The 15,122-nt window shown below is 33.8% G+C and overlaps 1 protein-coding gene across 1 annotated transcript in view; it reads left to right on the top strand.

Moving 5' to 3' along the window:
• The window catches only part of LOC110110689 (CSC1-like protein At4g02900), a 46,409-nt gene that overhangs the window by 12,684 nt on the left and 18,603 nt on the right, over positions 1 to 15,122 (top strand). Inside the window, exon 3 of the mRNA XM_028693759.1 lies at positions 9,082 to 9,217. Coding sequence (XP_028549592.1) covers positions 9,082 to 9,217 — 136 coding nt within the window. The remainder of the gene's footprint in view (positions 1 to 9,081; positions 9,218 to 15,122) is intronic.

The following is a 15,122-nucleotide window of genomic DNA, read 5'->3' as shown; positions in this document are numbered from 1 at the left end:
GGCTACATAAAAATCCTTCCAATGAGGCATTTCTTTTGTTACAAACTAATCACTTATAGACATTCCTGTATATGTTCATACTTCATATCCAAATTGTTAGCAATGTGTCATCCTCAAACTTCTATCTTAATTCAATTAGCTTTATATCTAGGGAAATTCATTCATGGAAATCGATTTGAATAAAATTAGGTATGAGGCTAAAGGCAAAAGATAAAACATAAAGTGCTATAAGAAATTGAGTTTACCTAACAAAGAACCCAACAAAACTTGCATATCTTTAATTAAATTCCTTAAAAAAAATCTTTCCAAAAATATATGCATTACATTAAAAGAACAATTGAAAGCACCAAAGATTTGATGACAGCCTACGGTTCCCCTAAAATGCAAGGAAATGGTCAAACGACTATGAGGGAATCATACCTCTGAGGGACGAATTCGAGGGAAGCAGAAGAATAGGATTTGGCGGAAAAAAATAAACTGTGGGGGTCTGCGGGACATATTTGGCGGAAGCAGCGCGGAATCCTGCGAACGGCGAAAGCAGCGAACGGATCCTACGAGAAGGCGCGAGCGAATGACGAAAGCAGCGGCTGGATTCGACGGAGAGAACCAGATGGATTTGACGGAAGCAGAGAGGTCTTTTCGTGAAATTAGGTCAGCCAAAGAAAGTTTCTTTCTATCTTAAAAGTATAAATAATATTATTTTAAAATAAAAACAAATAAATTTAAAAAATATTCATAAGTATACTAAATATTACTAAACATAATTTGGCGCGCTATTTTGCACCTTGTGCTACGAGCCATGGCGCACATGTGACACAAATAGCGCGCGCTATTTTTAGTACCTGTGCCGCGCCATGAACATATCGCCGTAGGTGCACCGAGTCGTGCCGTGCGCTATAGCGCGCACTATTTTGTGCCATTGACAACTATGCCCATAAGTACCTGCTTGCGGGGAAATAACTGTCTTTTTAAGTAGGTACCTGTAGAAGACCCATACACGCTTTTTTTAGCGTGGTGGGGAACAAAGAAAAAGGGCCGCGGTGCCCTCGTCCAAGGACACCTATCATATATGCTTTTCTTAGCGTGGTGGGAAGGCCCATATTCCTGTAGTTTTCCCCTAAACAGGGGAGATGCTAGGAGGTTGTTGAAATTTCAGGTGGATATGAGACCTGCTTTGAACTTAAATGAACTTGATCAAAATTTGAACTTAGCAAATAACAACAAACTGAGCAGAGGACTTGTGGATTTGTACTCAAATGAACTAAGTGTGGCAGACATAAACTCAATTTGAACTCGAACTTGAACTCAAAGGACCACAGGGGACATAGAACTTGAGCTTGCTGCTTGAACAAGACTCGAACTGAATTTGAGAGAACTCAGACTTGAGTTTGATTTGGACAGTAGGGAACATACTTCTGATTCCAAATAACTAATATAGACTTGAACCTAAGAGAGATAAAATTAAAATAAGCATGAACTTGAGTTTCATTCGATCCAAATGAGCAAGATTGGAACGATAAATAAGAACATGAAAATTACATTTTAACTTGAACAAATACAAAAGAACTTGAATGAATCATAAAGGAGCTAACTTGAACAAATGTTGGCTGCTAACTTTACCCATAATATTACTTATTATGATTCTATTATTCCTTATATTATTAATAAAAATTTATATGACATGGATGTTAGGTTGCTACCTATGAAACAAGATCAAAATATCATGTGATGAGCCGGTATTTGGTTTGACGTGTATTCAAATAGGCATCAATAGAGGAGTTATAAAGAATTTGATTTGAAGGATAATCAACGTCCCAATAGAATTATCATTCCAATTGGAATGCAAATGCTAATTAAGGAAGGTGATCCACCTAAATCTTATCCAAGCAAGCAAAGACTCATATGCAAATTCATTACAAGTGTGATGAAATCTATGTGAGCAATAGTGATCAACCTGTATCAATTATTTCAAATGGAGAGGAGGGATCGATGAGCTTGATCTCAAGTTTATCGCAAAGAACTTGCAAGTACAATTTGATTACAAGTAATAAGAAGAGCATGAAGAATATGGTTTTATATCAAAATCATTGTATTGGGTGGAGGCCATTGGATCATAATGTCTCATTTACAACAAGCGATGTACCCTCGAGCAACGATCAATAGAGCTAGCAAAAAGTATGGCAATTTACCTACAAGCTACAATCCAAAACCTTTAATAGGTGTTATGACTGAGTCATGAATGTCATGCCAGTTGAAGTGCAAATTTTCAATCGACAATAGAACTAATGACGATGTGATGGAAAAGATATATTGCACACCGATGATTGCTTGGGGTTGGCAACAAGAGATACAATCAACACATGTATGAGAGGTACACTATATCCATAAGAAAAAGGAAGAAAATTAATTGATGGAGATTTTGATTATTATCAATAGCAATTGACGAGTGGACCAATACATTAACTAAATACTACTTAGTTTCCTACCAATGCTTTAAAGCTTTCTTGTCAAACGAGATATAAATGTCAAAAAAGATAATGATTATTTATACGTCGAACTTGTTATCTACAAGCGAATGCCAGGTGATGTGCATCAGAGGAAAGAACCTATAAGCCATCGTAGAAGACTTGTCGTGGACTTGACATGTCATCTATGAGCAAATACTGTAGAATTATAACAAACATGGAATCTTACCAGTTGTTGTAGAAGACCCGTTGACTCCCAATATATTATCCACAAGCAAAGTGACTACATTGCAAATACATACGAGTTGCTATAAGAAGTTGTTGCACATACAATAAATTGATTGTGAGCGAATACAGAAGCACTGCAACAGATGCAATCATCTACAACCAAGTAGGAGATTCGTTAGTGCACTACAATATACTTGCATAAATCATGCAAGTAGTGCATGACAGTCTACCTGTATGCAACGGGAAAATGACTAAAGTATAAAGCCACGCCACCGAATCCATATCATTCATACAAGCGGACTGAAGGCATCTATAAATATTCCAAGAATACCCCCATATATGCACTTTAATTTGTTTGCACATAGGTACACTAAAGGGGTAAAAATAGTTGCGACTCGTATGAGCCCCGATTAGCGTGATGTATTCATATATATGACGTCTAGGGATGCTGCGCGGGTCAATAAATCTGAACCCGATCCTCCTAAGCAGGTAAATGAGAGTCGATAAGGTTCAACAAATAATTATAAAATGCCCCTAAACACCCGCATGGGCCCCGACTAGCATGTTTTAAATACACACGTGACGTCTAGGGATGCTGCACGGGTTAATAAGTGAATCCAAGTTCGAACCTGTTCCTTTTATACGGATCAATAGGAGTCGACGGGGTTTAAGCAATTCAACAAATTCATGGTTGTGGCGACCGATATATTTATTTTAATAAATTCATATTAGGTCTTCAAGGCCTATAATCAAGGGAATTCACTAATAAAGGCATAAAATCTATAGAACCTGATCCTCCTAAGTAGGTAGATAGGAGTTGACAGGGTTCAAATCATCGGACAAATATGCAATTATATATGGGATCAATATATTTGTTTTAATACATTCATATTAGGCCTTCAAGACCTATAAAAATAAAAATTTACTAACAAAGGCACAAAGCCGACGAAACCTGATCCCCTATCGATAAATTGTTGGGGTCGACAAGGTTTAATCAAATGGAAATGACCCCTCATACCCTGATGATGGCTGTGTTGAATGCTTATCTTAACCGGAATGGTTAATTTCAAATGCTATCCCAAATGCTCACAAAAATCTAAAAGTCCAAAAATCATCATAACCCAAATATTTAAATTTGAAATTAAATCATCAAATTGCTTAAAGAAAAATTCATCCATCCTCTGCAATAGTTTGTTGAGGTGGACAAATTCAAATATAACTTCAGCTCACATAGAGCTAAATGTCTGGTCAAAAATATCACTAGGATCCATTCTCAAACAATCTTCTGTCAGTAAGGATGTGATATGTGTCCTCTAACTAACGGTTTTGCCGCCAAATGTCACTCTAGGATAAACGGTTATGACTGGGGGCCTTTTGAACCGAGTGATTTTGCCATCAAATGACATCACGAAATACCGGTTATAACCAGAGCCAATACGTTCCTTACTGACATCAAATCCTTGAGATATGAATCAATAGGATATGATTGATAGGGTACGAAGCCCTCTGTTAGCTAAGGTGAATTCAAATTTGTTCCCTTAAGCAAATACTCACCCCAGGTCTACAAGGTACCCTTGGACGAAGCAACCCATGGCTGCCGATAAGGATCCTTCTGTCAGGTTGGGTCGACTATCTCCTTTGACTAAGTAGACCAGGGACCATGATGGCTCGGGACGACTGAACCATGGGATCTTAATTGGGTCCATCATCCATTCCCCCACCATCTTCTTTAAGTGTAAGATGATGAAATTTCCAGTTTTAAATATAAACCCTTTTCAAATACCAATGCCCAACGCTGCTACTATATGCCAGATAACACATATTCTTTATGTATTTGATCGACGACTAGCCTTAATTGAAAGTTCTCTCTCGTTACTGGGAGGGGTAATTAACTATAGGGGCTTGCGCCTATAGGAAACCAGAACTCAGATCATAAAGTCCTCGCAAAATGAGGGCGAAATCTCTGGGTAGTGTCTTATCTACAAACTCATATGCCTTCCAAAATTTACCCCATAACTTAATTCTGTTAAAACTCCCCTCGCCAAAGAAAAACACAATGCGGGCGGAGGCCGGGGCCGAATTTTCGGAGCCCACATCTTTGCAATCTAAACGATATATTTTTCTTATAAGAAAATAATCAATCCATGTTTTATTATATCCATTTTTATAAGTGATGAGATGATTATCTCTTTTCTTAAACAAGGTATTAGCAATTACAAAATTATAAGATAAAGAGAAAAATAATATGACCTTATCATCTTCATTAATCGCTCCAAACCTATAGCCACCATGAATGTTTTTAAAATCATCTCCTTCTCTAACAACATATCCATTTAAATCTCCTCTAATAAAAATGTTTTTTTGAGAGTTATATTTTGTTATAATTCTCTTAGGTCATTCCAAAATTTTAATTTTGAACTCATATCCAAACGTACTTGAGAAGTATAAGCACTTATAATATTAATAATCTTAGCATCAATAACAATCTTTAAAATTATAATTATAACTCTAATTCTATTAATTTTTACAACATTATCCTTTAAACTCTTATCTATAATCACATCTAGACCATTTTTAGTACTATTACCAATATACCATAGTTTAAAAACTATCAATCTTCTTAGCCTTCTCTCAACCCTATTTAGAATTAAATTAGAGAAATATAATACTCTCACTAAATTGGCAACATACAGTCAATTTAGATTTTCTTGCATATATTCAATCTTAACCTTTGGTTTCTATCCGCATAAAGCACCTGTTGCTTAAGATTTTATTGCTAACTTATTATTAATACTAATATTTATATCCGGACAATAAGATTTTATAAAATCGATATAAAATTAAATGTTAATGTTTTGAATATCAAACAAAACGCAGATACTATCCGTTGTAATGCATCCTCAAACTTTTAAACACATTTTTTATAATATCTGATTTTTATTAACCTTACATTAACACAATCATCTTGAATTTAATTTATGAAACATAATATTTTAATTTTAATAAAAAAAGTTTGATTTCTGATCGCCTTCCAACAATGCAAAAAACGAATGCTATGATCTATAAGCTTTTCAATTTAGTACAATTGGACGTTTGAACAACATCAAAACTTAAAATTTAAATTTTAATCAATAACCAAATACTATATATTACTTGATAATTTAATTTCTAATTTTCTTCTATTGTTATCACTTAGAGGTAATGTGTGTGAGTTTGTCTTAATTGCTCTAAATTATTTTAGTTTATATTCTTCATTTATCGTCACTGTTTACTGCCGTAAATAATATTAACCTTTGAATTTTTTTTTTATATTAATTTTTAAGTTATTTTTAATTTTTATAAAGTAGTTCATATAGACTTATAATTTAGATGTTTTTTAGTTGTTATATATCCAAAGGAATATCAGTTTTCCATATTAATTTATCAATCATATTGATTTTTGATATTAATGCTTTAGTTATTTATTATTTGCAAACCAACTTGTACATATCCGTTGATTATGATATTTAAGGAGCTTACATATTTGTTTAAGGAAAATAAATTTTTTATTGCACGTACTTCTTCATATGTTTGAAGTTTATTCTTTATATTTCTTACATCTAATGCAGTTCACATTTATTATGTAATTACATAATTACTAGCCTATGGAGGAATCCAATTAAGTCCTTTAGATTATCTTATTGAGGTTCTATTTTCACGGTAATGTCTTTAATCCTTATATTAAAGACATAATATATAACAAAATATATCATGTAATAATAAACATAACTACGAAGAGCTATTTTATTCGTGCCTCAGATTTATTTTATGTGAATAATTTGGAGTTAATGACTTTATTCCTTATATTTTTTACATCTAATGCATTTCACATTTATTTGTAAATTATTTTCAGATCCTACTTAGCTTATCACATAATTACACAATCATAAATATATGGATGCATCGATTTCTCTCTTAGTATTGAGCAATCTAAGTCCTATAGAATAGGTAACTGAAGTTTTTTTTTTTTTTTTTTTTTTTTTTTTTATAGGTTACTGAAGTTATATTATCACATTAATGTCTTTATTTCCTCAAATAATCATTACATTAATCTTGGATGGAACATTTTTTTTCCCTACTTCTTCAGTGCCTAATTAATTTATTTAGCTTGTCCATGTCTTCTTATAATAGATATGAATTTCTAAAAAAGTTTACTCAACAAAATTACTGCAATGTATATATTTCTCATTTGTCTTTCTATTATATTTCTCTAATGAATATTTTTTCTTTTCTTGGAAAATTTTGTCTTTGTCACCTTTTATTATACATCGTACATAACATTCTTAATTAAGGTTTCATTTGGGATGACTTTCTTAGTACTTTTTAAAGTAAATTTTTAACATACAAATTATCCGTTAAATGCAATTAAGATGAATTTCATAAGTTAGGTCAGTTTAACATCTCTTTTTTTAACTCTTAAATTATTTTTTTCCTAAAATCTTAATTAAGTAGTTTATTTATTCTCATAATTCTTATCTAAAAATAAAAATAAATTAACAATATAATTATTCTATCTGCCTATTAATTAACTTTAATTTTAATTTTTTATAAATTAAAAATATTAATAAATAAGTAATAACTTGCTACTGCAACATTAAAATCATAATCATTTACTAAATATTTTTAATATATTTTTTTAAAAACAATCTTCAAATTGTTCTTTTAGGTCAGTCTTTCAATCTACAATATAATCTTTAAATTTATTTATAATTTTTTTTAATGTAAATATTAGATAACAAACTTGATGTTTACTGTACTCAATCATATTTGTTTTGGTTTTACAAGATTTTCGTATGGTGTACAAAAAATTATTAATTAATTGAATTTGTTGAAATGCACAATATTATGTGATCTGTTTTAAGTAATTGAAATGACTTTCATATGCATGTTAGATTGCTCTAACTTCTTTTGATTGAACTCTTAAATATGTGTTTCTACAATTATAATTTTTAATATATGATTGTAATATAACTACTTGATCTCCTTCTTATTATACCGGAATTATTTTTTTATCAAGAATAACAAAATATATTGACATGAAATAAATTATAATTAATCATGAAAATATAAAAATCATAACTATTAATTTAAATTTTTAACATTTCTAGCTACATACCCTTTGTGCATGGGCTATTAATCTTTTATGTGTGTGTATATTGCATACGTTTGGAAGTGACTATGACTTCTAATTTATTTGCAGAGAATTTGGAGCTCATGAGGGTGAGGTAAAATAATTAAAAGTCTTATGTACTATTATATTAGGTAGACAAAGTGACCCCACTTTTCACCACTTCCCACTTGCTTATGTCTAAACAAACAAATCCTAAGCTAATAACTGAAATAATCTAAGGCTTCATTTCGAAAGTTTTTTATTGCTTTCAAAAGCAGCTTTGTAGTACAAAAAATTTTTAGTCTAAAAAATTTTTGCACGAAAAATTTATTTTAAGAAGCAATAAAAAGCTGTCTCAAACGAAGCCTAAATCATTTTGGAAGACAACTTAGTGCATGGATCAAAGTAACTTACATTTACTCACCACAAGATTGAACTATCTATATGGCAATTTTGAATGGACTAAAAGCATAATGGTTCTCTTCATCTCTGGTTGATAAAGAGGCCAGCCTTTGATCTAACTAGACACTAGGCTTATAAACCTTTGGTTCAAAATATATACCATTATATACTTGTCTGTGTTCAAATTTACATGCCCATGTAAGTTATTTTGTATGTTTGTTAGGTTTTCATAAGGATATGATGGTATCACTTGTAACAAGCTTTGAGTGATTTTTGAACTTTTGAGCGTGATTTTTAGTGGCTAGAAATCTTTTATATTGCTTCATGGGGTTGGATTTGTTATTCAGAAAAAAAAAAAAAAAATCATCCCACTTCCCAGTTTTGCTCACCTCCAACAAAATAATCATTGATCTATAGCTGCAATACTTTAAAATCATTTTTAAGAATTTTATAGAATGTGCTTAAGCCAAGCAACTTGCATTTTCATATGTGGTTAACCATTCTAGAAGAATTTCTCTTTTCATTTCTAGTTGATAATGAGGTCAACCTTTGATCCAACCACAGCTGTAGCAGTAGTAATAAGAGCAAAAGAGGTTGCCCCGAGCAATATTTTTCAATATTTTTTCATCTAGTGAGTCATCATTATTTTGCTTGTGCAGATTGAAAGTTTTAATTCATATTAGATTGGTCTACTGCTTTTTAATTATGTCTAAAGTTTACTTGATTAATTGTCTTGTGTCTGCATATAAGAGTTTAAATAATATCAGTCTGCATCTTGATAAAACAATTCAATGTTTTCCATGACAATGATGTAACAATTCCTTTTTTTTTTTAAAGGTTTTGGGCACATTTAACCATGGCTTATGTCTTTACCTTTTGGACATGCTATACATTATACAAAGAATATAAGCTTATAACATCGATGAGATTGCGTTTTCTTGCATCTCAAAGTCGCCGTCCAGATCAATTCACTGTGAGTTCTCTATTCATAACTTTGTTGACTGCATATGGGTTTATTGTATTGGCATGTCTTCTATTGTTTTATTTAAACATTGGATGATATGATTGATTTATATGGGGAAACTTTTGTTTTATCTACTATGACACAATTTTATTTACGCACATGCATTCACGTTAATTAATTTTAAATAGAGGAATATATGACCGTGGGAATACTAATAAATTATCATTCAATGTTAGTGGATGATTTAGTGATTCTTAAGTGTGGTTAGCCTAAGCATAATGAATTTGTTAAATAGAAAAATTGGAATATAGATGAGTATAAGCTTTTGGAGTTAAGATTAGTTGGTTAAAATAGAGAAGTATGGGAGTATTATCATATGGGAGAATGTCATGTAGACTAATGGGCTGTTTGGTTGCTTTAAAAGAAATGCAATGTAAAATAAATGCAGTATAAAATGAATGTAATGTAAAAGGAATATTTTGTAGTTATTTGGATGGAATGCATGACTTTACTTTTTCTTATTTAGTTTGAAGTAAAATGAATGCTATGTAAAGTGTAAAATAGTTGTGCTTGGAGTGGCCGACAGTGGGTGGTGGCCGGCTGCTGGCGGCCGGCGGTGGTGGCTAGTGGATGATGTTGCTACGACCTTGAAAAAGCTTTTAGATTAATTTTGTCATAATATAAGAGTTGTAAAGGTGTATAGATAATTTGCTTTAGGAGTTTCAAATATTAAGACGAAAGAATTATCATTCAAAAGCTTTGTGTTGTGAAACCTTCAACATAAACCTTTGGGGGTATATGAAAAGTTTCACAATGATTTGAAATTTCATTAAATTAATTAAATTCACTTATGTGCATATTTTAAAACTTACCATGAGCTAGCTTTTACAACATATATCAATTTTATCATGATACATGACTAAAGCTAGAAGAAATGCAACTCATATCACTCGAAGCCTAAACATCGGCATTTGGTTTGGAATTAAACGACAACACCTAACTTAGGGCTTGATTGTAGGTAGGCACATTGTCTAATAACCCGGTACTTCATTGCCTCTCTCTTTGGACTCTCACATGAGAGCAAGTTGTGAAAAATTATAGAGTTCCACAATTTTATGAAGAGGACAGTGAATGCATGAATTTTCTAAGAGCAAAAATGAAAATTCTATAAAGTCCTATGGATTTGGGAGGCATTATGATTGATGGGCCTAGGAATTTCTAGTGGAAGGTAGCTTCCACTAGCTTCTGGTGGTTACGGCCGTAGCCCTTTAATGGTCGTCGCTACGAACTAGCTGGTCAGTATATGAGGAGGAAGAAATGTCTTGAGTTGTTGAGCAGTGGAGAATATTGCTGATTTTTGTTATTGATTCAGCTAGCAGCCCTTCTGCTCCTCTTAGTCACCGAGCTCTCCAAATATTGTGCACTATAGGCTCTTGATTTATTTACCCTAGGTCACTGTCTCGTCTGAGATATGCATGAGAGAAGCCGTATGTACAGCAACAAGGGTCTCAAGCGCTCGGTCTTTTGTAGGGCAAATTATTAGGTCCGATCACCGGACCTAAAAATAGGTCCGGACATCCAATGAAAACTTATCACTTGGATTGCGCTTTGACTGCGCTTTAGGTGCGTTTTTTACTGTGCTTTTTGACTGCGCTTTACCTGCGCTTTACCTACGCTTTTGACACGCTTGACTTAAAATTCCTCAAACATGTGTACATTCCACATGTCAATATTTTACTGGTGTCCGTACGTATCTCTACGTCCGGTGACTGGACCTAATAATTTGCCCTCTTGAAGGCCTACGCAAGGGAAAAATTATTAAGTCCGGTCAGCGGACCTATTTCTAGGCCCGGACATCCACTAAAAATTCGCCACGTGGAATGTACACGTGTAAGAGAAAATTTAAGTCAAGCGCATCAAAAGCGTAGGTAAAAGGCAGGTAAAGTACAGGTAAAGCGCAGTAAAAAATCGCAGTCAAAAGCACACCTAAAGCGCAGTCAATACCTAATTATTTATATAGTATCCCAATCTATAAATCACATTAAAAATGCTACAAATTAACTTCTAAAGTAAAATTCACCTTTAAATGTTTATGATTGATTTGATGTGATTTAAACACTAGGATATTATTTGAACATTACATAGACTTAGATGTTACCTATGTAAATATATAAAAATTTTGTGTTATGTATATAAACCCCCCATCATTTTATTTCTCATATAGATAAATCTTATATCTTTCGTACTTATCATATGATGAAAATAATGTAACATGAAAAATATAATACGGAGCTTAAGCATCATAAAGTTTATTGTAAAAGCTACTATAATATCAAAATAACTATGAATTATTAAAATAAATGAGCTCTAGTTTAACCAATATGCTCCCAAGCCTCTAGGATACAGATCATAAGCTTGAGTTCAGTTTGTGATCATTAAATTAAATGTTAACTAACTTTGTGTGTAGAATTTAGTTTGTAACTAGCACGTGTCCTTTTTTATAGCTGGCTTCATGCATACTTATCTTTATCTAGTCTTGTACCCGACTTTTAATTACTAAAATATTTGAGATAGTTTTCTTCTCTTTAAAAAAGAACTTATGATAGTTACACCTGTAAATATGCCAAGTCTAGAGAACTACACAAGATTTAAGGGAATTTTTATCTATGAAAGCTTTTTTGGAATATTCAACCAATAAGCAAACTTCCACTAAACGGGGAGATCCTTCAAGAACAACGCAGTTTGAGCTAAACGGGGAGGTCCTTCAAGAACAACACAGTTTGAGTTCATTATTCCGGACTTGGTAGAGATATTGAACTTCAAACTTTTTTTGAGATTGGTTTATAAGTCATATTTCTTTGTTTTTGGAACTATTTGTTGAACTTTATTTTGTTTTAATAAATACAAAAATAGTGATTAATGGACATCCTTATTTTTAGGCAGATAGGACTGGCCACTTGTGTTCAGAATTTCTTCTGGATGCTTCTTGAAGAGCTTAAGAAATATATTAATTGTGCAAATAATGACGCTCTAGTTCATTGTGATCATTAAAAAGAGCAATCGCTTTTTTTTTTTTTTGCTTAGGCATGATTTTTTGGCACAGTAAGACATGTCGAGCTATTTGATTCATTTTCAATTTTAATCAAAATTTAGTTTTACTTATTTGTTTTGTTTTTTCTTTTGCGAGGGGAGTTTTAATGGAATTAAGTTCCGGGGTAAATTTTGGAAGGCAGATGTGTTTGTAGATAAGACACTACCCAGAGATTTCGCCCTCATTTTGCGAGGACTTTATGATCTGAGTTCTGGTTTCCTATAGGCGCAAGCCCCTATAATTAATTACCCTTCCCAATAATGAGAGAGAACTTTCGATTAAGGCTAGTAGTCAATCAGATACATATAATATACGTGTTATCTGGCATATAGTAGAAGCATTGGGTATTGAGATTTGAAAAGTTTGGAGATTTGGAAAATTGATATTTAAAATAGAAATTACACCATCTTGCACTTTAAAGAGGATGGTAGGGGAATGGATGATGGACCCGATCAAGATCCCATGGTTCCGTCATCCCGAGTCATTGTGGTCCCTGATCTACTTAGTCAGAGGAGGTAGTCGACCCAACCTGACAGAAGGATCCTTGTCGGCAGCCATGGGTTGCTTCGTCCAAGGGTATCTTGTAGACCTGAGATGAATGTTTGTCTAAGGTGACAAATTTGAATCAATCTTAGCTAGCAGAGGGCTTTGTGCCCTATCGATCATATTCTATTGATTCATATCTCAAGGATTTGATGCCACTAAAGAGCGTATTGGCTCTTGCCATAACCGCTATCTGTGGTGCCATTTAGCGGCAAAACCACTCGATTCAGAGGGCCCCGGGTTATAATCGTTTATCCTACGGTGCCATTTGACGGCAAAACTGCCGGTTAGAGAACACATACCACGTCCTTACTGGCAGGAGATTGTTTGAGAATGGATCATAGTGATATTTTCGACTAGGCATTAGCTCTATGCGAGCCGAAGTTATATTTGAATCTATCCACCTCGGCAAACTGTTGCGGAGGGTGGATGGATTTTTCTTTGAGTGATTGATGGACAATTTCGAATTTAAATATCTTTGAATTTGAGATTTGTTAGGTTTTAGACTTTGTGGAGTTTTGGATTTTGAGTGGACTTTTGGGAGGTATTTGAAAAAAGCCTGAAATTAACTCCTCCAGTTGAGATCTTCAATCAACACGGTCATTATCGGGGTGTTTGGGTCATTTTCATTTGATTGAACCCTGTCAACCCTATCAACTAGTCGATAGGGATTGGGTTTCATAGGCTTTGTGCCATTGTTTGTGAATTTTCTTTGTTAAAGGCCTTGAAGGCCTGATATGAATGTATAAAATAAATAATCCGGTAACTTCGTGACCTCATATTTACCCGATGATTCAAACACTGTCTACTCCTATTTATCTGCTTAGGAGGACCGAGCTTCGTATGCTTTGTGCCTTTTGTTAGTGAGTTCTCATTGTTATAGGCCTTGACAGCCTAATATGAATGCTATAAAACAAATATACGATCGCGATATAGCGATCGTTGCGATCGTATATTTGTTTGTTGGTTCGAACCTTGTCGACTCATATTAATCCGTATAGAAGGATCGGGTTCGAATTTGAATTCACTTATCGACCCGCGCAACCTCCCTAGACGTCATGTGTATCAATAACACGCTCGCCAGGGCTTATGCAGGTTATAATTGTATTTACGCCTTTTGTGTACCTATGTGTATACAAATTACAGTACATGTGCAGGGGTACATTGAAATAATTATAATTGTGTAGGTAATCGCCATTTGAGTACACACAATATTTCATTTAAGAGCTTATACATGCCTTTTGTCCGCTAGTACGAGTGTTGTGGATCCGATGGAGGCTTTATCTGGATGTCATGAGGCGTCCCCTCATTATCTTGATGTTGACTCCCCTTTCTCGTTCACCGGGGAGGTTCTTTTTGAAGCTTATAACCGTTGAAATGGACTCTTTCAAGCTCTTTAGTGTAGTAGACTTGTTACTTCTGGTATTTGTGAATACCAGAGTCGTTTCCTTCCTAAGGTTAGAACCAAGAATAATCTTTGAAATATCAGGAAGTTTAGTTCGAATTTGCTCAAACATCTCCTCCATTATGTTAGGAGGTGTCCTTTTCCATACATCGGGTCGCCTTCATTCTCGACATACTAGCAGCATCTCAATCACCGCTGCCGCAGATGACATTTGTACTTATGTCCACAGTGGTTTGTTGTGCCTACTACATACTCACTGTTGTTATCCACAAGTATTCATTTGTAGTGACCCATTATATCCACTACGACCTCCTGGGAATGTTTGTAGAAGAGCAATTATTCATGTATCATACCCACCTTTCATCAATCTCAGGTGGGTTTGATTGTATTTGCTTGTAGAGGCGGGTAAATCACCCATTATCGATTGACAGTGTTGCCATCTTCAATCAACAGGCATTTGTAGGGATTGTCGTAAGAGTTTATGCATTGAGGTTTTGTAACGTACTTTGAGTCACTATTGACCGTATGAATGCTCTTGTAATCTAAACTCCTTCGCACATGATTCAAGTTGTCCTTTGTATATGTTTGAGTCCGAGTTAAGTTTCATGTAGACTCGGATTCATCGAGTCTACAACTCCCACTTAATGTTGTATAGGATGGGTTCAAGTGCGAGTTCAAGCTCTTTGTCCGGCTTAAATGCAAGATCGAATCTCTTCTTGTTCTTGAAGGTTCAGGTTCTTTATCGCTCATGTCGAGTTTGAACCCAACTTGAGCTTAATGTACAAGTTCACTTGCAAGTTGACTGTCTTTGATAACAAGATTTTCGTCATTTGATTCAAGTTTAGGACATCTATAAGTCTGTTTGTTGATTTATT

The sequence above is a fragment of the Dendrobium catenatum genome, unplaced genomic scaffold (assembly GCF_001605985.2).
Source record: "Dendrobium catenatum unplaced genomic scaffold, ASM160598v2 fragScaff_scaffold_361, whole genome shotgun sequence".
Lineage (NCBI taxonomy): Eukaryota > Viridiplantae > Streptophyta > Magnoliopsida > Asparagales > Orchidaceae > Dendrobium > Dendrobium catenatum.
This window is presented reverse-complemented; position numbering and strand designations above follow the sequence as displayed.